This window comes from Peromyscus leucopus, chromosome 14 (assembly GCF_004664715.2).
Source record: "Peromyscus leucopus breed LL Stock chromosome 14, UCI_PerLeu_2.1, whole genome shotgun sequence".
NCBI lineage: Eukaryota > Metazoa > Chordata > Mammalia > Rodentia > Cricetidae > Peromyscus > Peromyscus leucopus.
The window spans coordinates 41,277,615-41,296,834 of NC_051075.1; the positions used below are offsets into that span (position 1 = coordinate 41,277,615).

At 46.4% G+C, this 19,220-nt stretch overlaps 1 protein-coding gene and 1 long non-coding RNA gene across 2 annotated transcripts; one reads left to right on the forward strand and one right to left on the reverse strand.

Annotated features, from left to right (window-relative positions):
* Positions 1-2,524: 2,524 nt before the first annotated feature.
* Tmem30b (transmembrane protein 30B) lies at positions 2,525-6,032 on the reverse strand. The gene has a single exon (XM_028858105.2). It carries the CDS (start codon positions 5,835-5,837, stop codon positions 4,773-4,775), a length of 1,065 nt encoding a protein of 354 aa, XP_028713938.1. The 5' UTR covers positions 5,838-6,032; the 3' UTR covers positions 2,525-4,772.
* Positions 6,033-7,671: 1,639 nt separating this feature from the next.
* LOC119088991 lies at positions 7,672-11,219 on the forward strand. The gene is made up of 3 exons (XR_005092753.1): positions 7,672-7,710; positions 8,517-8,796; positions 9,440-11,219. It is a non-coding gene; the product is annotated as an uncharacterized LOC119088991 (long non-coding RNA).
* Positions 11,220-19,220: the final 8,001 nt, after the last annotated feature.

A 19,220-nucleotide genomic window follows, 5' to 3' on the forward strand; every position in this document is an offset into this window, starting at 1 on the left:
TAGCAAGACGGACCAGCAGATAAGGGTGCTGACCATGAAGCCTGATGATACGAGTTTGAGCACTAGGATCCACTCGGCAGAAAGATAGAACAGACTCCCGAGGGGCTGGAGAGATGGTTCCGCAGTTGCGAGCACTCGCTGTTCTTGCAGAGGACCCAGTTCTAATTCCCAACACTCAAATGGTAGCTCACAACCATTGATAACTCCGTTTTCTGGGGATCCAATGTCTTCTCCTGACCTCAGGCACCAGGCATTGTACATGGTGCACATACATACATGCAGGCAAAACACTCACACACATAAGATAAATCTGAAAAAAAAAATGACTCCTGAATGTTGTCCTCTAAATGACTTTCATGTGTGTTGTGGATTGTGAACACTTACTCTCAAGTGTTCATCATACACACACACACACACACACACACACACACACACATACGCAAATAAATAAATGTAATAATTTCTTTTTTGTTTTCTTGAGACAGGGTTTCTTTACATAACAGACCTGGCTGTCCTGAAACTCACTTTGTAAATCAGACTGGCCTCGAACTCACAGACATCCACCTACCTCTGCCTCCTGTGTGCTGGGATTAAAGCTGTGTGTCAACACTATCCAGCAAATGTAATAAATAACTTTTAAAAAATAATTAAGCAACCCATTTCATTGGCGGTCACAACTTCATTCAGCATTAGACTACTCTCTTTTGTTTCTAAGGAACTACTTAAACTATTTTTACACCTATTTATTGTGTGTGCTTGTGCATGTGTGTGGGCATACATGTGCAAGAGCTCCAGAGTGGAGGAGGTCAGAGAACAACTTTCAGGGGTCAGATTCCTCCTTTCACTACGTTGGTCCCAGAAATAGAACTTGGGTTGTCAGGCTTGGTGACAAGTGCCTTTACCTACTGAGTCATGTCCCCGGCTGGCATGGCTTATTTTTTATAAAGTTTTGAACAAAATAGAAAAGCATCTATTTCTGCCTCATTGGTCTTAACTTTGTAGAAGGCCAGGCATTTTGATGGAGAAGATGAACGAGACCACACAGTGTTCAGCACCCTTGGGCTTCCAGAACAAAGCCCTTTTAGAAAAACCAATGTCGTTATTAATACACATCATTTGCACCCATCACTGGTTATGTGAGCTGTCATTCACCACGAGAGCTTAATGAGGAGTCAGAGTGGAGGGCAGGGCTATGAAGGCCCTGGATGACAACACCTTTGCTTCTGAAGAAAAGATAGATTGTACCCAGATTGATCAACAAGACAAGGGTGCAGAAGGTGGTAAGCCGCTCTTTGCCCACCGCGTCTCCACAAAGCCCCGTCTGTCATGAGTGGATTCTGTGGCTGAGCCAGCCCTGTCTTCTCCGCAGTTTCCAATGCTGCTGGCTGCTGACTCCGCACCCTCCAGGTAACCTGTCAGCCTTCCATCCTTCCCTTCCCGTCGAGGACCCCAGTGTGCGCTCGCTCTTACTACCTAGGAGTTTTCCCTGTGCTAGCCCACAGGTATGCTAACCGAGGGAGGCTGGCACGCTCTAGAGACCTCCCCGACACCAGGGACACACTGATAATGGCTATCTTCATACAAGGTGACAGAGCAGTGTGGGTTATTTTCCCCACGTGCACACTGCCATTCTCAGTGAGAAAGTTATAGAGGATATTAGTGTACCATTATCAGCAACTGGAAAACTGCTGAAGAAAAATAATGGAGCCAGTTCTTTACAAAGTGAAGTTTTCATGTGAGATCTCTTCAGGGCCTTAGTGAGTTTCAGCCAGATTTGGGAAGGCCCTTCAAGTGACTCGTGTTGGAGAGAGAATTAAGAGAATTCTCCTGGGGGGAGGGGCGGATTTTCTTTTTTTTTAAATTGCCAACTAAAATCAACCAGCTCTGTTTTACCTATAGCCAAAATGTGGGCTGTAAATGTCCAGTGCAAATAAAGAATTTTATTTATAGTGACTGATGACTTTTATCCAGGCCCATATAAGGAGATGGGTGATAACAGAGACTCACCGAGAACTCTTGGGTGTGGCAGAGGAGTGTGGTTACATCCTACCAAGTAAAGTTTGTTCCAAAGGAAAGTCTGCCCTTGATTTTTTTAACAATTGCCCAGTCAGCAGATTGTGAGTGACTTCAGCTGTGGAGACGCTGGAACCCTCAGCTTTCTTCTTATTCTTCTTCTTTTATTATTATTATTATTATTATTACTTTTAAATTGTTATGGAGGTGGGTATTCTCACTGAACACTTTTGTTTGTACCTCTACTTCACAAAGCAGGTCAAAGTTTATTTCTAGTTCAACTGCTGAGGGTCACCTTTGTGTCTCACTCTTAGAAGACATACCTCCAGCTGGGAAGCACAAGGATACAATTCATCAGAATCCTGATACCGGACAAAATGCTACACAGCACAGGGATCACTAAGGCAAAAGCCTGACAATTTTGTTTTAAACCTTTCTGCTTTTTTTGCAGTCTCAAGCACCAACAAATAATTGTAATTTATAGTCTGAGTAAAATGCAGAGAGGCAAGGCTGTTATGATCACATTCTTTAATAACATTTCATACTAAAATTTAAAAGGGATTGTCATTTATCAAATTTAAACAATAATTGGAGATCATGTAAATCCAAACACGGGATGCTGATTAAGTTCAAATGGAGTTTTAGGAAGTTAGCAATAAAGAATGAGTTCACATTGACTGATCCTTATTCTCTGAAGGGTGATGTCGCGGCGTCAATGTAACTCTGCCAGTAACATGAGGCACAGGGCTGGTGGTGTTTGTGCCTTTAAGATCACAGTTCAAAAGAGCTAAGTAATGTGATAACAGAGAAAGACAAACACAACCTTTATTCTCTTTCAAAAACCTTGAAAACAAGGCCTGGAACTACGATTTAATCACAGGACTTTAAGTTTCATGGTCTCACATAAAAATTTATAACAAAAGGCTAATGGTCTACAAATGATAGCAAAATACATAGTTGCCCTCAACTATATAGTGAAAGACAAATGTAGCAAACTCAATTGGCTGACACAGAAGAGGGCTGACCAACCAAGCACTCATCATAAATCACACTTTCTGAAAGCACATGTAACCATCAGCCTTTCACAGTCGAAAATCACAGTATGTGATCTGAGAGTAAAATTCATCACAAAGTCAGAAAGCCGGCGCACTGGAATTACTAGAGAATTTTCTGATATAAAGATGAGACAAGATTATTTCAAGTCACTTTTGACCCAGACAATCTTAGATATGCTGTACATCCAAAAACAAGTATCAACTAGAACAGAAGAAGTGAATGAATGGAAATTATTCAATATAACTCAATACTTGACTGCCATAAAAATAAAATATACTTCAAGACTTCTAACTGCCTTTAAGGAATGAAAATACACCAAGAAGTAGAAAATAACTGCACTGTGGAGCTGAGACCAGAGGACCCTGACAAATACCAAGTAACTGTTTTCTTCAGGGAACCTGGAAGATGGTCTCATGGGAAATTTTATTTTTAAGTTCTTTTACATTATTGTTCCATAAAAGGAGGACTTTAAAATAAAAAAAAAAGTCCAAATTGCCTCTGAGAATAGCTTTATATCAACTGTGGGCAATCAAATAAAATCAGCTGAGTGGTTTTAACCCTGAGGCTGAAATAATCTCAAGAGTCTACTCTGCATATAAGGTAATTCTTAGCATTCTCTAAACATGATCACTAGAAGTGGGTTTCACTGGTGAATAAATTAAAACGGTATTTAAGACAGTTCTTCGTGAAAATGACACGAATTAATTAAACTATTCCCTGAAGCATTAAAAAAGATGATGATGATGATGATGTTTCAAAAGGGACTGAGCATAGGGGCAAGGGGACACTCAGGGACCCAGGAAAACAGCTTCCTGCTAGGATCATTTGCACATCAGTTCCTAAGGTTAAGACACTTGGCCCTGAGCCATGCAAACTGGACTTGCATTTTCAAGTTTTTACATAGTGTCTTGTGAAGGTTGCTTTTCCATTTAATTACGAGTTGGCACACGCCCGCCCTGCAGGTCTCTATGCCAGTTTCCTAGCGCTAGTGACTTTTCTCATTCATTCTACAAATTGCAGGCTTCCTATGTTTAAGACCAAACCCCAGCATGGTGATTGTCACTGTTCATGGGAACCAAGTATTACTGGAGAAAAAAAAAAACTCAGGTGAGTGCTCCAGATCCAGCCTGGCTCAAGATTCCCAAATTCAAGGGTACAGAGACTCATCAGTGAAGGTTGCCGGTCTTGGCCTTCCTGGGTCAGAACCTGAGAGGCTCGGTGCCTCTTCATCGACTTATATTTTACCAATTATGCTTTCTCCACTCCTCCAAGCTTCTGTAGGCCATCAGTGGGCACCACTCTCCATCTCAGCCCTTCCTCTCCCCCCCTATACCTCCCTCCCAGAAAACCGTGCTACTGAAGGAACCAAAGCTTAGGCTCAGAATCGGGATCCAACCTCTGTCTGCTGGTCTTATTAAGTTCCAGTCCAGGAATCTCCCCGGTCCTTCGCTCTGGAATGCTATAGACTTTCAAGACCTGACATGTCAACTCCGTAAAGCCTTAGAGGAGAAGGGGAGAAATCGCCGCAAGATCTGGCATTTTACAGAGAACAGTGTCGTATCTCTAAGAGGAGGCGGGCGATTCCTTTCTCCAGGCCCTTCGTCCACAAGAGATCAGTGAGCTTCAAGTTGTGTTAAGGAGCAAAGGGCCACCGCTAAAAGCGGCTTGGCCGAGAAGCAGGAAAGGGTCTCTGGGAAGCAGCATCACTCGTCATCGTTGTCGTCGTCATCCTGGTCCTGGTAGCGAATGTAGACCACCAGCATGACAAAGCCCATGAGGATGCAGAGGGAGCCGACAACCAGGTAAGCGATGCCCAGGAAAGGGTTCTTCCCACCCATCCACGAGATGTTGCTAAAGATGATGAGCTTGTGGCCGCCGAAGGCGAGCACCGGGTAGTTGTAGGTGATGTTGACGCGGTAGGCACCCCGGGGCAGGCCCGCCGAGTAGTTGCCCTGACGGATGCGCGCATAGAGCTTGCGGAACGTGGGCAGCGCCGCCGTGCGCATCCACACCACGAAGTCCTGGTTGATGAAGCCGGTGTTGTTGGGATCGGGACTGAGCTCGTAAACCGGCCGGTGCCAGTTGGGCGGTGGCGCCGTGCCGCGGAAGGCCAGCGCCAGGCTGCCGTTCACCAGCGGCGGGTTGCGGAACTTGACGTGGTAGTCGGTCCACCAGGCGATGGCGGTGCGGTCGAGGGGCACCTCGACGTAGGGTCCCCCGGGCTGGCGCTGGTGCCACAGCGAGAAGGAGTCGTTGAAGAGGCTGTTGGCGATGGCGCCGCAGGGCGCGATGGGCAGCCCGGTGGCGCTGAACTGGTAGGGGGCGCACTCGTTGGCCGGTTGGCGCAGCGCGCTGGCCAGGCCGCTGAGCTGCGCGTCGTCGCGGGACACGCCGTAGCGCCGGTTGTTCTGGTAGAAGTTGGACAGCTCGTAGTAGAGGTAGACGGGGCCCGGGAAGAGCTCGGGCAGCGAGAAGTACCAGGCGCACGAGCAGTTGGGCGGCGGCGCGCGGCCCTGGCCCTCGGCGGCGCACAGCGAGCAGTTGCCGGTGGTGCCGGGGTTGCCGGTGTAGTCGTACTCCAGCTCCTTGATGCCGTTGGAGGAGTAGAAGAGGCCTAGGCCCAGGCCGATGAAAGCCAGGCCGGCGCAGAAGAAGAGCGGCAGCGTGATGCCGGCCGAGAGCAGCGGCTGCCAGGCCGGGAGGCGCTGCTGCGTGAAGGCCGTGTTGTCGGGCTGGTGCGCGCCCCGCGCCGAGACGCTCCAGGTCATGGCTGGGTCTCAATCGCGGGGAGCCTGCGGCGGGATCTCAGCCCGGGGGTTGCCTGCGGCGGGGTCTCAGCCCAGGGGTTGCCTGCGGCGGGGTCTCAGCCCGGGGGGTGCAAGGGCTGCGCCTGGCTTCCCGCCCCCGCGCGCTCTCCCGGCTCGACGGCTGGCTCCCCCGGCCCCGCCTCCCGCCCGCGCAGGTGCGTCCGTCCCCGCCTCCCGCGCAGGTGAGGTGGGTGGCGGGGTGCCCGGCGTCCGCCCAGACTCCTCAGTTCCGCCACCGCCGCCCGGGTGACCTGAGACGGCTCCGCCCCTGCATGGCGCCCTTCCCAGGTGAGCAGGGCGGGGTTCCTCAACTCACCAGGCCGGCTTTGGCTCCTCTGCCCTCGGTGCACGGTCCCCACCCCCACTCTCAACCCCCACCCCCTATTCTCCATGCCACTGTGGGTGATGGGATCTGAGCAGCTCATACCTTTGCTCGGGCCGCTCATGTTCCTTAACGCCTTCTACAGGGCCTGGGTCACTTTCTCCCAGTCACAAGCCTGCCTTAAGCAGAAAGTTCCACCCCAGAGCTCACGCCAGGGTGAGGTTCTGTTGGCTTGATGATTTATTACCTTGTTAAGGTTGTTAATCCTCGTTATTTAAGGAAGAGGGCGAGCCTTAGTAGGTTTTCACTTAGTTTTCAAGCACAAATTGTAGTGCCCCGGGTATTACATTATGGTAACTGTATCTATTTCAACATGGGTTCTTACCCCTCTTTCCCCCGCCTTTATTGAAGCTACAATTCTTTTCTAGTTGTATGTTCCAGTCTGGCTTAATAAACTACGAAAGGTGGAAAGTCCTGTAAAAATAAAATGATCGTTTTAAAAAGAATCAAAGACCGGGAGAGTTTGCAGCCTTTGAATAATGGTGGAGAAACCACCAGGGAGGGGGGCGGGGGGGGGGATGCTGTGGACTGCATGTGACGCTCTTTTCAGATTACCTGCTGGACCAACCTGATACCCACAGTCAAGGACGTTTGGCGCACTTGGTCTAAAAAAGGTGAACTAGAAGGATTTATAAACCATATAAAGACTCATCAGCTCAAAGGGTTGCCTGGGGTTCTGTGTTTTGTTTGTTTGTTTGTTTGTTTTGTTGTTTTGGTATCTAGGTTGTTTCATGTTGTAGTGAATCCTCCTTAGCTACTGAAGTACACTTCTCCAGCTCACAAAGTGCAAATAACCTCAGGGTTTTCTCTGCGACACTTTCACATCGGTATTATGTGTTACACTCAGTGCTCATTCAAAATCCAGTGAAACCTGGAAAAGTAAAATACTTGTTAAAAATAGTTTTAGAAGTTCTCTTCCAAGCCTTCAGCCCTCTGCTGAACAGTGTAGGAGGCAAAAGGAAATTAGACCAAACTGGAACTTTTGCAGTCCAATATGGCGCTGTCCGGGATGTTGTTGTTGTTTGTGTGTGTTTGTCAACTTGACACACACTAGAGTTATCTGAGAAGAAGGAACCACAACTGAGAAGATGTCTCCCTAAGACCGGCCTGTAGGCAAGCCTGTGGGGTACTGTTTGGTTAATGATTGATGTGGTTGCTGCTACCTCTGGGTGAATAGTCCCGGGATCTATAAGGAAACAGGTCGAGCAAGCCACGGGAAGTCAGCAGTGTTCCTCCATGACTTCCGCTTTATTTCCCACTCCAGGTTCCTGCCCCGACTTCCTCTGATGATGGACTGTGATGTGGAAGTGTAATGTGGAATAAACCCGATCCTCGGGTCAGAACCAGGATGGGAAAAACCCACAGAGACAGCTGACCCAAGCCAGTGGGAGCTCATGGACTCTGGACTGACAGCTGGGGAGCCTGCATGGGACCGCACTAGGCCCTCTGAATGTGAGTGACAGTTTTGTGGCTTGATGTGTCTGTGGGTCCCCTGGCAATGGGACCAGGATTTATCCCGGGTACACGAACTGGCTGGCTTTTTGGGGCCTATTTCCTATGGTGCGATGCCTTACTCAGCTCTGATGCAGGGTGAGGGGCTTGTTCAGGCCCCAACTTGGTATGCCAGCCTGTGTTGACTGCCCAAGGGAGGCCTTACCCTCTATGGGGGGGGATGGGAGGGGTAGGTGGTGGCAGGGAGCGGGAGAAGAGGAAGAAGAGGGGTTGGTATGTGAAAAGAAAGAAAAATTTTTAAATAAAAAAATATATGTGTGTGTGTGTGTGTGTGTGTGTGTGTGTGTGTGTGTGTGTGTGTATGAGAACAATAAACCTGACCCTCTCCAAGTTGCTTTTTGTCATGGTATTTTGTCACAGAAGTAGAAAACTAAGACAGGCATCTATTACTTAGGAGTAAGAATCAAGACCATCAGTAGCTAGCATATAACCACATACCAATCTGTACACACAAAACTAACACTAAAATTAAAAAGCAGAGTTGTTTTAACAGTGGAAAGTTGGTTTTGTTCTGTTGAACGAATGCAGGTTGGAAGTGCTAGCTGTCCGAGAATACTGCAGAAGACCCAGCTGTCCTCAGTTCTGCTTCTATCCCGTACACCCCCGAGGGAATTCCACACTGTCAATAGGTCCCCATAGGACAGTCCATTCTCCCTTGCACTATTTATTATTTTTTTTCTGACACAAGAATAAGCAGCTCTCTTTACCTTTCTGATGGCTTCCTCCCACCCTTCTGTCTGATTCAGGCTGCAGGAAGGAGTCCAGTTCTCACAACTTACCTAATGGATCTTCAGATCTAGCGGCCACCACACCCCTGCGAGCCCACCTGAGGAACTCAGGGCCTTTCCTCCACGTCTCTTCTCCCTGGATGGCCTAAAGGCAAGAGTTTACTCATTCTGCTGATTAAGGCGATAGAACAAGAAGAGGAGAATATTTCGGGGCATAAAATGGCCAAAAGGATTAAACACAACCTAGAGGTCAAGGGAAATGGAAGATGGAAAAGAGCCGTTGGCTTTCGAGTCTGAGGTACCATTTCAGGGGTGGGGGAGGGGGAAATGGGCGGTGGGAAAGGCAGCTCCTTAGATATGTGTAAAAAGAGGAGAAAAGCCAGCGACAATGACCCGGAAGAAATTGTATCCTAAAGGAAAGGCCTCTTTCTAGCTGGCAGAAACATGCTATTTGGGGGAGCCGATGGCGGCGGCATAGACAAGGCTGGACTAAGGTAGGAGTAGGCGGAAGGTCCTGGGCCCAGGAAGCAAGTGGGAAGCAAGGACAGGCAGAATACCACCGGACTTTAGGCTCAGCAAGTTTTCGTTTCAGAATTCTTTCTGGCTAGAGCTGGTGACACATACTGGAGCCTCAGCCCCTGGCCAGGCTGGTGTGGAGTGAGCCCCCGAGGCCAGGAATTCCTTTCTGTACAATACAAGGCAATATCAGCTGCCTAGGAGAGGGAAGGGATGGCGTGGGTGGGCTGAAGGGGGGGTTGAGGGGTTGGGGAGAGGGTGCCTGTCCGGAACACACGAAGGGATACCAGGGAATTGTGCATCTCAGGCTCCGGATATCCCCAGCTTAAGGGGGTTTTCTGGAGAGATGAATCGGCAAAGAAACTGGTCAACATCTTATGATCCCTGAGGAGTGGCAGCCGAAGTGATGAGTCTTAGTATTTCAGAAACCCGGTAAAGAAAATGGAGCCAAGCTGGCGGTCCGGAGGAAGACGAAGGGAGCACTGGGCTGCTGGCGGGAAAGGTGAGGAAGAGTGACCGTCTGAGATGGGATATCCAAGACTAAGGTAAAGTGGTGCTGAGATCCATGGCTGCAGGTTCAACCAAGTTTAATAGGAAAACAACTTTGTCTGTGCTGAATATGCTCAGACAGTTCTCATGTCCTTCCCTGGATAATATAGGGCATTTCTCGTATTGCAAGAAATTTAGAGGTGTCTTAGAGTATTCAGGTGGCTATATGTGTATATGCAAACACCACACACCAGTTTATGTTGGGTACTTGAGCATCTGCAGATCTTGGCATCCTTCAGGGTTCCTGGAACCAACATCCCTAGGATTTGAAGAGATGGCTGTATGTGTCCTATTTCCTGTGCCAGCTGGTGAATTTGGAGAGACTAGGGACTGATATATACCATGTGCCCCTCAGAACTCATTGCATGGCAGAGGCTCTGGTCTTGGGCCTTTCCTTTTATTGTACATGTTATCATAATGTATTAAAGGATGCTTGGATCATGTGAACTCTTTTTAGTACCAATCACATGAAAAAATGTGTTCATTCTGCGTGATTCTTTATTGTATCAATCTTGAGAACTCAAAGGGGGGAAAAGAAATTTCTCATCTAAATACTCCTAAAATTACTTCACTCTTTCCTTCTTTTTTCTAGGTTTTAACCTAGTCAGTATTTAATTTTAATTGGTTATAATGAGCATAAAATAAATTGTTATTCTACTTGCCAGATCACTGCCTTTTGGAGTGAAATGAAGAATCAAATAGATATTTTCTGTGTTCCTTTGTGTTTTGTCTTCTTTGCCATCTTCTTCCTCTTTTTTCTTCTTTTTCTCCACCACCCCTTTCCCAACTTCCTTTTTCTCCAGTGCTGGGGATCCAACTCTGGGCTTTGCATACAGAGGGCAGGGTTCCCACTGAGATAGGGCCCCGGGCTTCTTTAGCATTTCCTAGTGGTTCCATAGCTCATAGGTCTGTCATCTTTAATTGTTCTCCTGTAGTTGAACATATGGACTTTTTACCTTTTCAGCATTCCAAGGTATGTGGGAGTGAATCTTTCACATATAATTAAAGAAATGATTTCCTAAAGGTAAATTTCTAAAGTAAGAAATGGGTTTAAAATTCAAACTCTTAATATATGTGCAGTAAGATCCTTTCGAACTGTCACACAGTGCATTTATTTTGTTACTTTAGCAAAATTTTGTCCTAAAAATCTATTTTTAACCAAGGAATACACTTAGTCTATGTTAATAAGCTGTCAGGTACTAGGAGAGTCATGTGATAATGGGGAAAGAATGCAGACCTGGCATTAAGGAGGTCCAGGTTTACTCTAAAGTGGGGGAGCAACTGTGTGAATATATTCAAGTCACTGAATGTTTTTTCTAGCCTTAGAATTGTGTGGATGTGTTTATCAAAATGATAGTTAATATCTCTTTCCATGAGATGATTTCTCTTCCCAGTCATCTGTGCTGGCTAGCTTAATGTCAACTTGATACAAGCTACATCTGAGAGGAGGGAACCTCAATTGAGAAAATGCCTCCATAAGATCCAGCCGTAAGCAGAAAAGCCTATAGGACATTCTCTTAATTAGGGATTGATGGGAGGACGGAGCCCTTTGTGAGTGGTGCCATCCCTGGGCTGGTGGTGCTGGAGTCAATAAGAATGTAGGCTGGGCAAATCAGTAAGCAGCACCCCTCAATGGCCTCTGCATCAGGTCCTGCCTCCAGGTTCCTGCCCTCCAGGCTTTTGATGATGAAGTGTTATATGGAACTGTGAGCAAAATAAACCCTTTCCTCCCCAAGTCACTTTTGGTCATGGGGTTTCATCACAGCAATAGTCACCCTAACTAAGATGTCGTCTTAAAAGGCCTTCCTTACAATCACTCACTGAATGAGAAGCTACCAGTTACTGAGTATCTTCTGGAGGTGAGTCACACTTGAGTTATTTCGTCTACTTCAGAGCACAAACCAGTGAGGTGGGTTCAGTTATCATTCCCAATGAGGGGATGCAGAACCAGGATTCTGACTAATGTGACGGAGATTGCCCAAGTGCTCAGAGTAGTAACAAAGAGATGAAGGTTCAAAGGTCTACTTTTTTTTTTTTTTTTAAATTCTAGGGTCCTGCATTTCAACCACTACACTCTAATTCCTTGGCTTATTTTCTCCTAAAAGAACTCAGAAGATACCAACTTTGAATCAGTTTGCAGCATTGCAGGTACATTTTTCAACCCCAGGGATAATAGAACCATTTGATTTTGTTTATGCAGGAGTCCCAGAACATCTGAGCTGCCTTTATTTTTTGTTTTTGCAAAGCTTTTGCTTTAAAGCCAACTTTTGCGTATCTATTTCTCTTGCTAAAGGGAAAATAACTTTGCTTGTCTGGCTCTACTAAGGTCTTACGTATATTTTGTTTAATTCATGACTATTTATGTTACAGTAATGGAGTCTGGGTTTTTAATTGGTGTTCCCTTATATAGGTTTATACTGCTTAAGATTGTTGCCTATTACTCTGCCCATGGGGCAGCTTTTATTTAAAAGGAATCAAATTAAATTGCTTCATAAAATTACAGCATGTGTTCAGAAATGTTTCTAAAATTCCATGTGTCTGGACTTCAATTTTCATTAAGAATTGCATTCAGCAGCCTTCCCTTTTCAAATGTTACAGGGTGGTACCCCCTAGTGGAAGTTCTACAGAAACTTCAGTTAGCCAGCTCTGAAGCAAAGGAAGTTCAAAACACAGACACAACTTCTTCCCCCCTGGGGCAGTTCTTTATTGACAGATTTACCGGAAAAGAGCGGAGGTCAGAGGGTGAGCTGTGAGTACAGTTGGGTGGGCTGAACAGCAGGGGGCAGTATAAGGTGAAAATTGGGACCAAGATAGGCATCAAAAGGTCATAAATGACAGAGGCACTTGGTATGGAATGACCAGGTTAAAAGACAGTAGATCAACCCGTGAACGTGGGACTGGTCCCAAACTGTGCAGAGAATTTGCCTATGGGGATAGTGCTTGGTGAATTGGTAGGAGAGACTCCATGTAAGGGAAAGGAGATAGCATCGAGCAGGAAGAGCAGCGTCTGGAAAGAGGAAACAACTGAAATAGGCTGTCCTAGGGCTCAAGTCAGAGGGACTCAGCACCCAGGGTGAGGACTGGAAATGGGAAGGGGACAAGAAGGCAAAACAGCCTCTGTGCAGCCAGTCTTCGGAAAGAGGCTCTCTTTGGCCATGCTGTCCCCGATGGAGTGAAACTTGCTAGTTTAGGGAAGGCGTCACCTCCAGGACTACAAGCTGACTCTTTAACTCAGGGACAGCACCTATTGGAAAATTTAGGAATTTCTTACTTAGGATTCAGGAATAAAAAAATTAAACATTTTAAAATTTTTCACGGGGCGGTGGTGGCGCACGTCTTTAATCCCTGCACTCAGGAGGCAGAGGCAGGTGGATCTCTGAGTTCGAGGCCAGCCTGGGCTACAGAGTGAGTTCCAGGGCAGTCAAGACAGAGAAACTTGTCTCAAAAAAATCCGAAAAGAAAAACCAAACAACAACAAAAAGCAAACTAACCCACCAACAAAAACTCACAAATAAATATATAGCAAATGTTTCTGTGGGACATTTATTCTTTCAAGTAGGCTTTAATTATTTAATGTTTAAAAGATCTTGTTGGTATTTTGATTGTGGCTATACTTGATATTATTTCAAAACACCTGATATTATTATAATGTTGGTTCAATGCAGCAGTATGTATCTTCAATAATTTGTCGTTCAGTAAAGCCTGTCCTCTCTAATGTGGGTTATTCATGGTTCTTTATTTTATATTTTTTAGTTTCTACTGTAAATTGTTTTTCCTCTCCATTATGTTTACTGCTCTTCTCCCCTCCTCTTTCCCCCACCCCCTCTCTCCATCCCTCCATCTTACTTTGTAGCCCTGCCTGGCCTTGAACTTGTGGCACTCTCCCTCCTGCCTTTGTCTCTGAGTGCTGGATGTTTTCTGACTATTTGGTGCTAGAATATGAGAACCTTGATCTGCTTATTTTCTAGTTCTGGTTGTTCACTCCGGTGAGTCTTTTAGACTTGAGACACAGCTGCTTGAGTGTTACAAAGTGTCTGTCCTCCAGAGGAGAGGGCATTCTTTTCTAAGTTTTCTGTATAAGCAAAATTCCCGGGGCCTCAAGTTCAGCACTGATGAAGGTGAGCGGTTCCTGCAGATACTGCAGTATGGAGTGAGCAAGTTGGGAAGCGATGGTCGGTCCTGGCTGCTTTAGAAGGGGGTCTGAGAGTGGGGGAAGCAGGGCGTAAGAGGAGAGCAGAAGGACCAGGAGGTGGAGAAGCCATCATCTCTTGAACCTCTTGGGCTCCCTGCTGGATCTACTCTGGGAGGGTGAGGAAGTGCCCAGGGCCCTGCTGACCAGCGTCCACAGACCCAGCAGTACTGACACAGCCCGGCTGACCAGGGAGTAGAGTGGATGCCGATGCCTGATCTGTGGAAGCAACACTGGAGGGTGTGCTGGACGCCGCCCTCTATGCACACTGTGGCTTCTGGCTGCACCCTGGGTCATTGCCTCCAGTCCTGCAGGTGACAAACCCTCCCTGGTGATGATTCCCTGAAGTTCAGGTGAGGTTCTGGACCAGCAGGTCCCAGCATCTGTCCACGCTCCACAACTCCAGAGGCTGCCACCGCGAGAGGTTTATGGGCAGCCCAGGTAGGGTTAATTCCCGTCCCTCTTTGCTGCTACACTCTCAATGCTCTGATGGCCTGTCTTTGTACATGGCTTGAGTTGGCCGATCCTCTTTTTAAAAAACTTAGAAATTCTGTGCTAGTGCTCAGTAGCGTTTCCAAATGATTGCTGGTGGCTTTAAACAGTTCGATAAAGCAGCATAACAAATACTTCAGGGCCCGGGAATGAAAGCAGAGGGCATCTGGTTTTTAGAGGAGGGCGAGCTGAACGTGAAGAGGCCTTCCTGGTGGGAGCCTGCTGGGTCCCTCCTTCAACCTAGTGGAGGAAAAGGGAAGATGCAGCGCTGTGTTCACAAGAGAAAACAAAACGCTAGCTCCGGAGAGTGTTAATTTCTGCTACAAACACCGGGAGAAACATTCTCCTTGGAGTCCTTTCTGAAAGGATGTAATACAGGTATTAAAACAAAACAAAACAAAACAAAACAAAACAAAGCAAAAACCCTCTAAACATCCTCCTTCCCTGTAGGACCTACAGGAAGTACTGTAGTGACTTCCGTGTTAGTAAACCAGAGGGAAAATGGGAGGTGTGTGGTCAAGAACAAGGCCATTCCGTAGGGGTCTCATGATCCAGTCTTGGAGCCTCTCTGGGTCTAGGCCCTCGGGCTAAATGACTCTGCAGCTCTCTGCTCAAAGCTTTTTAAGGAAAATAATTGATCTTTTTTTTTTTTTTAAATGTGTATGGATGTTTTTCCTTCATGTCTGAATATGCACCACATGCAACCCTGGTGCCCATGGAGTCTGGAAAAGAGCGTTGGATCCCCTGGCACTGATGTTACAGTCAGTGTGAACCACCATATGGATGCTAGAAACTAAACCTGGGTCCTCTGTAAGAGCAACAGTGCTCTTAACTGCTGAACCCCCTTTCCAAGCCCCACTCTTCAGATTTTACACACTGTGGAGTAACCCCAGGTTCCAAGATTAAGCATCTGCTAGGCTTCTGGGGCACAGTGTTGGTGCGTGGTCAGCTAGATCTTCTGCATGTGTTTAATAAGCAAGCAAGCCGGGGAGCTATTGACAAGTTCTTATTAAGCCCGAGTTACCTACCAAGGGCATATGGTGGACAGAAGGTCTGGCATGCTCAGGTTCTTCACAAAGAATAATTTGGTATTTGTTCTAACAAGGTGATCTACAACAGATAGCCTTAATGATTTTACCCTGCAAAAATTTTTAAATCTTTTATACATAACCAATTGCCTATTTAACCCATTAAACGAATCTCAGTAAAGCACCCATAGAATAAGACTACATGTAAGGGATGTATCTATCTTATGTGTATGAGTGTGTATATTTGTGTAAGGTATATTTGCGTGTGTGTTAAAAAGTTGATGGTTGGATTTAGAACTCCTGGCCCTTCTTTGTGAAAATAAACAAGAGAAGGCTTCTCTCTCTATTTCTTGTCATTGGAATTAGCACCATATCTGATCCATCACTTATTGTGGACCAGGAAGTACAGTTTTTGTGGTGGTATTGTGTTCCCCAAAATATTGTGCATTCTAATAAATTTATCTGGGGTTAGAGAACAGAACAGCCACTAGATATAAAGGCCAGAAAATGGTGGCACTCACACACACCTTTAATTCTAGCATTCTGGAGGCAGATCTCTGTGAGTTCAAAGCCACACTGGAAACAGCCAGGCATGGTGACTCACGCCTTTAATCCCAGGAAGTGATGGCAGGAAGCAGAAAGGCATATAAGGCATGAAAACCATTAACTAAAGCTTTTAGGCTTTGAGCAGCACAGTTCAGCTGAGATCCATTTGGATGAGGACTCAGAAGCTTCCATTCTGAGGAAACAGGATCAGCTGAGGAACTGGCGAGGTGAGGTGGCTGTGGCTTGTTCTGCTTCTCTGCTCTTCCAGCATTCACCCCAATACCTGGCTCCAGGTTTGTTTTTATTAATGATATCTGTTTAAGATTCATGCTACAAGTTTTATTGCATGCACAATTCTTTTCATCCATTAGGGTTGGGGGTGGGGCTGGGAAATCTATATTGAGCTTGTGTATTGTCTTAGTTTGGGTTGTTATTGCTGTGAAGAGACACCATGATTACAACAACTCTATAAATGAAAATATTTAATTGGGGCTGATTCATTACAGCTTCAGAGGTTCAGTCCAGTATTATCATGGCAGGGAGCATGGCGGTGTGCAGGCAGATGTGGTACTGGAGAAGTAGCTGAGAATCCTATATCTTGCAGGCAACAGGAAGTGAACTGAGACATTGGGCAATATTCTGAGCATAGGGAACATTAAAGCCCACCCACACAGTGACACACTTCCTCTAACAAGGCCACACCTACTCCAACAAAGCCACACCTCCTAATAGTGCCACTCCCTATGAGATTATGGGGGCCAATTACATTCAAACTACCACATGTATCTTGGCCTGTAACTGATTTCAATCCCCAGCATCAAAGATTATGGAAAGATTGATTAAAAAATGCAAGCATCCTTAGCTTTTTTTTTTTTCTCACTAGATCGCTACACAAGAATGGATGACTAAGGATAGTCATGAGTGGTGGGATTAGCTCTGCCTGGGGCTTGCCTCTTGTAGAACACTGGCCGCAGAGTCCCGGAACTATATGCATTATCAATGGGCCATACAGTCGGAAAAATGGCATAGGCAAAAGTCCTGCCCAATCAAGAAGGAGGAATTTCTCTTCAAAAACACAAACACCAAGAGAGATGCCTTCTCTGTCTGTTTACAAAGCCTCCATGTTCCAAGCTCTGTGTCGAGAGCCTGGGAGGAGTGGTGTGTGTGTCTGCGGAGCTGGACTTGTGGTAGTCGTGACTCAAGTGTGAGAGAGGAAGGTTATAAAGGGAATAAACCACAAGGCAATGCTCTTTGGCCTCCTGGACGGCAATGGGAGGCCTCACATGCTCACATTACACACGCACATCATAAATAAATAATAACGTGTCAAATGTCTGTTATGACAAACTCCCCTGTGCCTGTTTGGTCATAACTGTGTGGACTGACTTTCCCACCTCTGTAGAGGGCCTGCCAGCTGTTGCCCCAAAGGGAAACTTGTGAATATCATGTGGCCCTTTTCACCTCATCCTCAACTACCAGGACAGGAACAGCACACCAGAGCCCAAGAGCTTGGCAGGCTTGAAAGCAAGCAGGACAGGAAAGGCTGGTCCTAAGGACGCCCTCGCCCACCCTCTTCAGAGTGGAGGAAGTCCTTTCTCTCCCCATTGTTCTCCTGTTAGTCCACGTACCCCACCTCTGGCTATTCTTGGTATTTCATCCTAAGATTCAGGCAACAGAGCGCCCTCTGCTGGCGCATAGAAACAGAGAACACTAGCTGGGGGACCACATGACCCAGTTCCCCAAACATCTGAAGATAAAAAGAAAAAGACAAATTCAACTATTTTAGTGAGCTTGCTAAGATCATAGTTCTCTCTCAGAAGGGAACTGTGGGTAATTATAAATTTTTTCCAGGTTTTTTTTTTTAGATCAGTTTTCAGAGTACTTACAAATCTCAGTCTCTGGTCCACAGAGCACCCATCTCTGCTAGTCAGCTATGCGAAGGCGTCTCCCACACAGCAGCCTCCCTCTGAACTGTGGTTCACTCCTGGGAAGCTCTGCCTTGGAAGCTGCCTATTGGCAGAGCGGAAGAGCTCCTTTCTTGGAGGTAACGGTATGTTGATAGTGAGCTTAAAATTTTGCATAGTCCCAGGTGACCATTCCCAGTTTTGTTTACTTTTATTATCCTACTGAATGTCTGCATCTCATCTTGATCATGTTCTTACACAGTGTTTGGTTGTATATCAACATAGAAAAAGGCTCACAAAGAAATGCATCAAACATGTCAGTATTTATTTATGCGATCAGGCTACCAGCAATTTCTCCTTTTAATATCCATCTGTGTGTTCTAAGAAACAACTCAACGAACATGAATTCTTCCCGGGAGCAGAGGATACAACAAAGACTTTTGTGTTTTAAGAAAAATTCACAAGAGATGAAAGCGCATCTCCGGCATGTCCTCCTGTTCAACAGAGACCCTCACACCCTCTGAATGGAGTTCCTAAAGGGGATTTCCAAAGCCTCCCTGTACAAGCGCTCCATATAAGCATGAAAGCGGGGGGGGGGGGGTTGGATTCCCAGAACTCAAAGATGGATGAGGTAGCACATGCCTACCAAAGAGATGGGAGACAGAGAGAATTCTTGGCAGCTCCTGGCCTGAGAGCCTGCCATACGTGGTAGTGAACATGAGACCCGGCCTCGAACAAGGTAGCAGGTGAGGATGAACACCTGAAGTTGTCTTCTGACTTCCACATACTTGCTCTGGCACGTACATGCACGTACACATACACATCATACCCATACATTAAAACAATGAATGAATGAATAAATACATAAAGCCACAGTGGTAATGGCAGTGTTAATTCTTGGTCAGCTGGAGGATGAAACTGCTTAATTATGATGAAACTTGGCTTCTGTTCTCCCTTTCTTCTTTGATACAGGGTCTTATGTATCCCAGGCTAGCCTTAAACTCATTACGTAGCCAGAGCTAACCTTGAACTTCTGATCCTCCTGCCTCCACCACCTGGGCGCTAGGATTACAGGTACACACCACCATGGCTGGGTTACGCAGTGCTGAGGATCAACCCAAGTGTGATCATGCATGTATTCGTGCATGCATCTACCGACTGAACCACATCTCCAGCTTACTGTGGGACCGCAGGAGACTTAGGCTTGAGAAGGAAAAACTTTTAGTTTTCTTCAGAGCTGCTCGACAGTGTCAAGAACACCCCAAAAGGACGGTGGCAAGGCTTAAGCAAGACAGTGCATGTGGCCGTTTGTTGCTTTTCTTGTACATGTGATCGGGTAGCAGAGAGGCAGGAACTCTCAGGAGGGAGGGTTTGCTTGGGTCACAGTTTGAAGGAACACTGTATGAAGGGAAGGCATGAAGAGCAGCCGGAGCACAGGGGGCTGGTTACGTAGTGTCTGCAGTCGGGAAGCAAAGACAAGACAGCAGCTCGGCTTCTG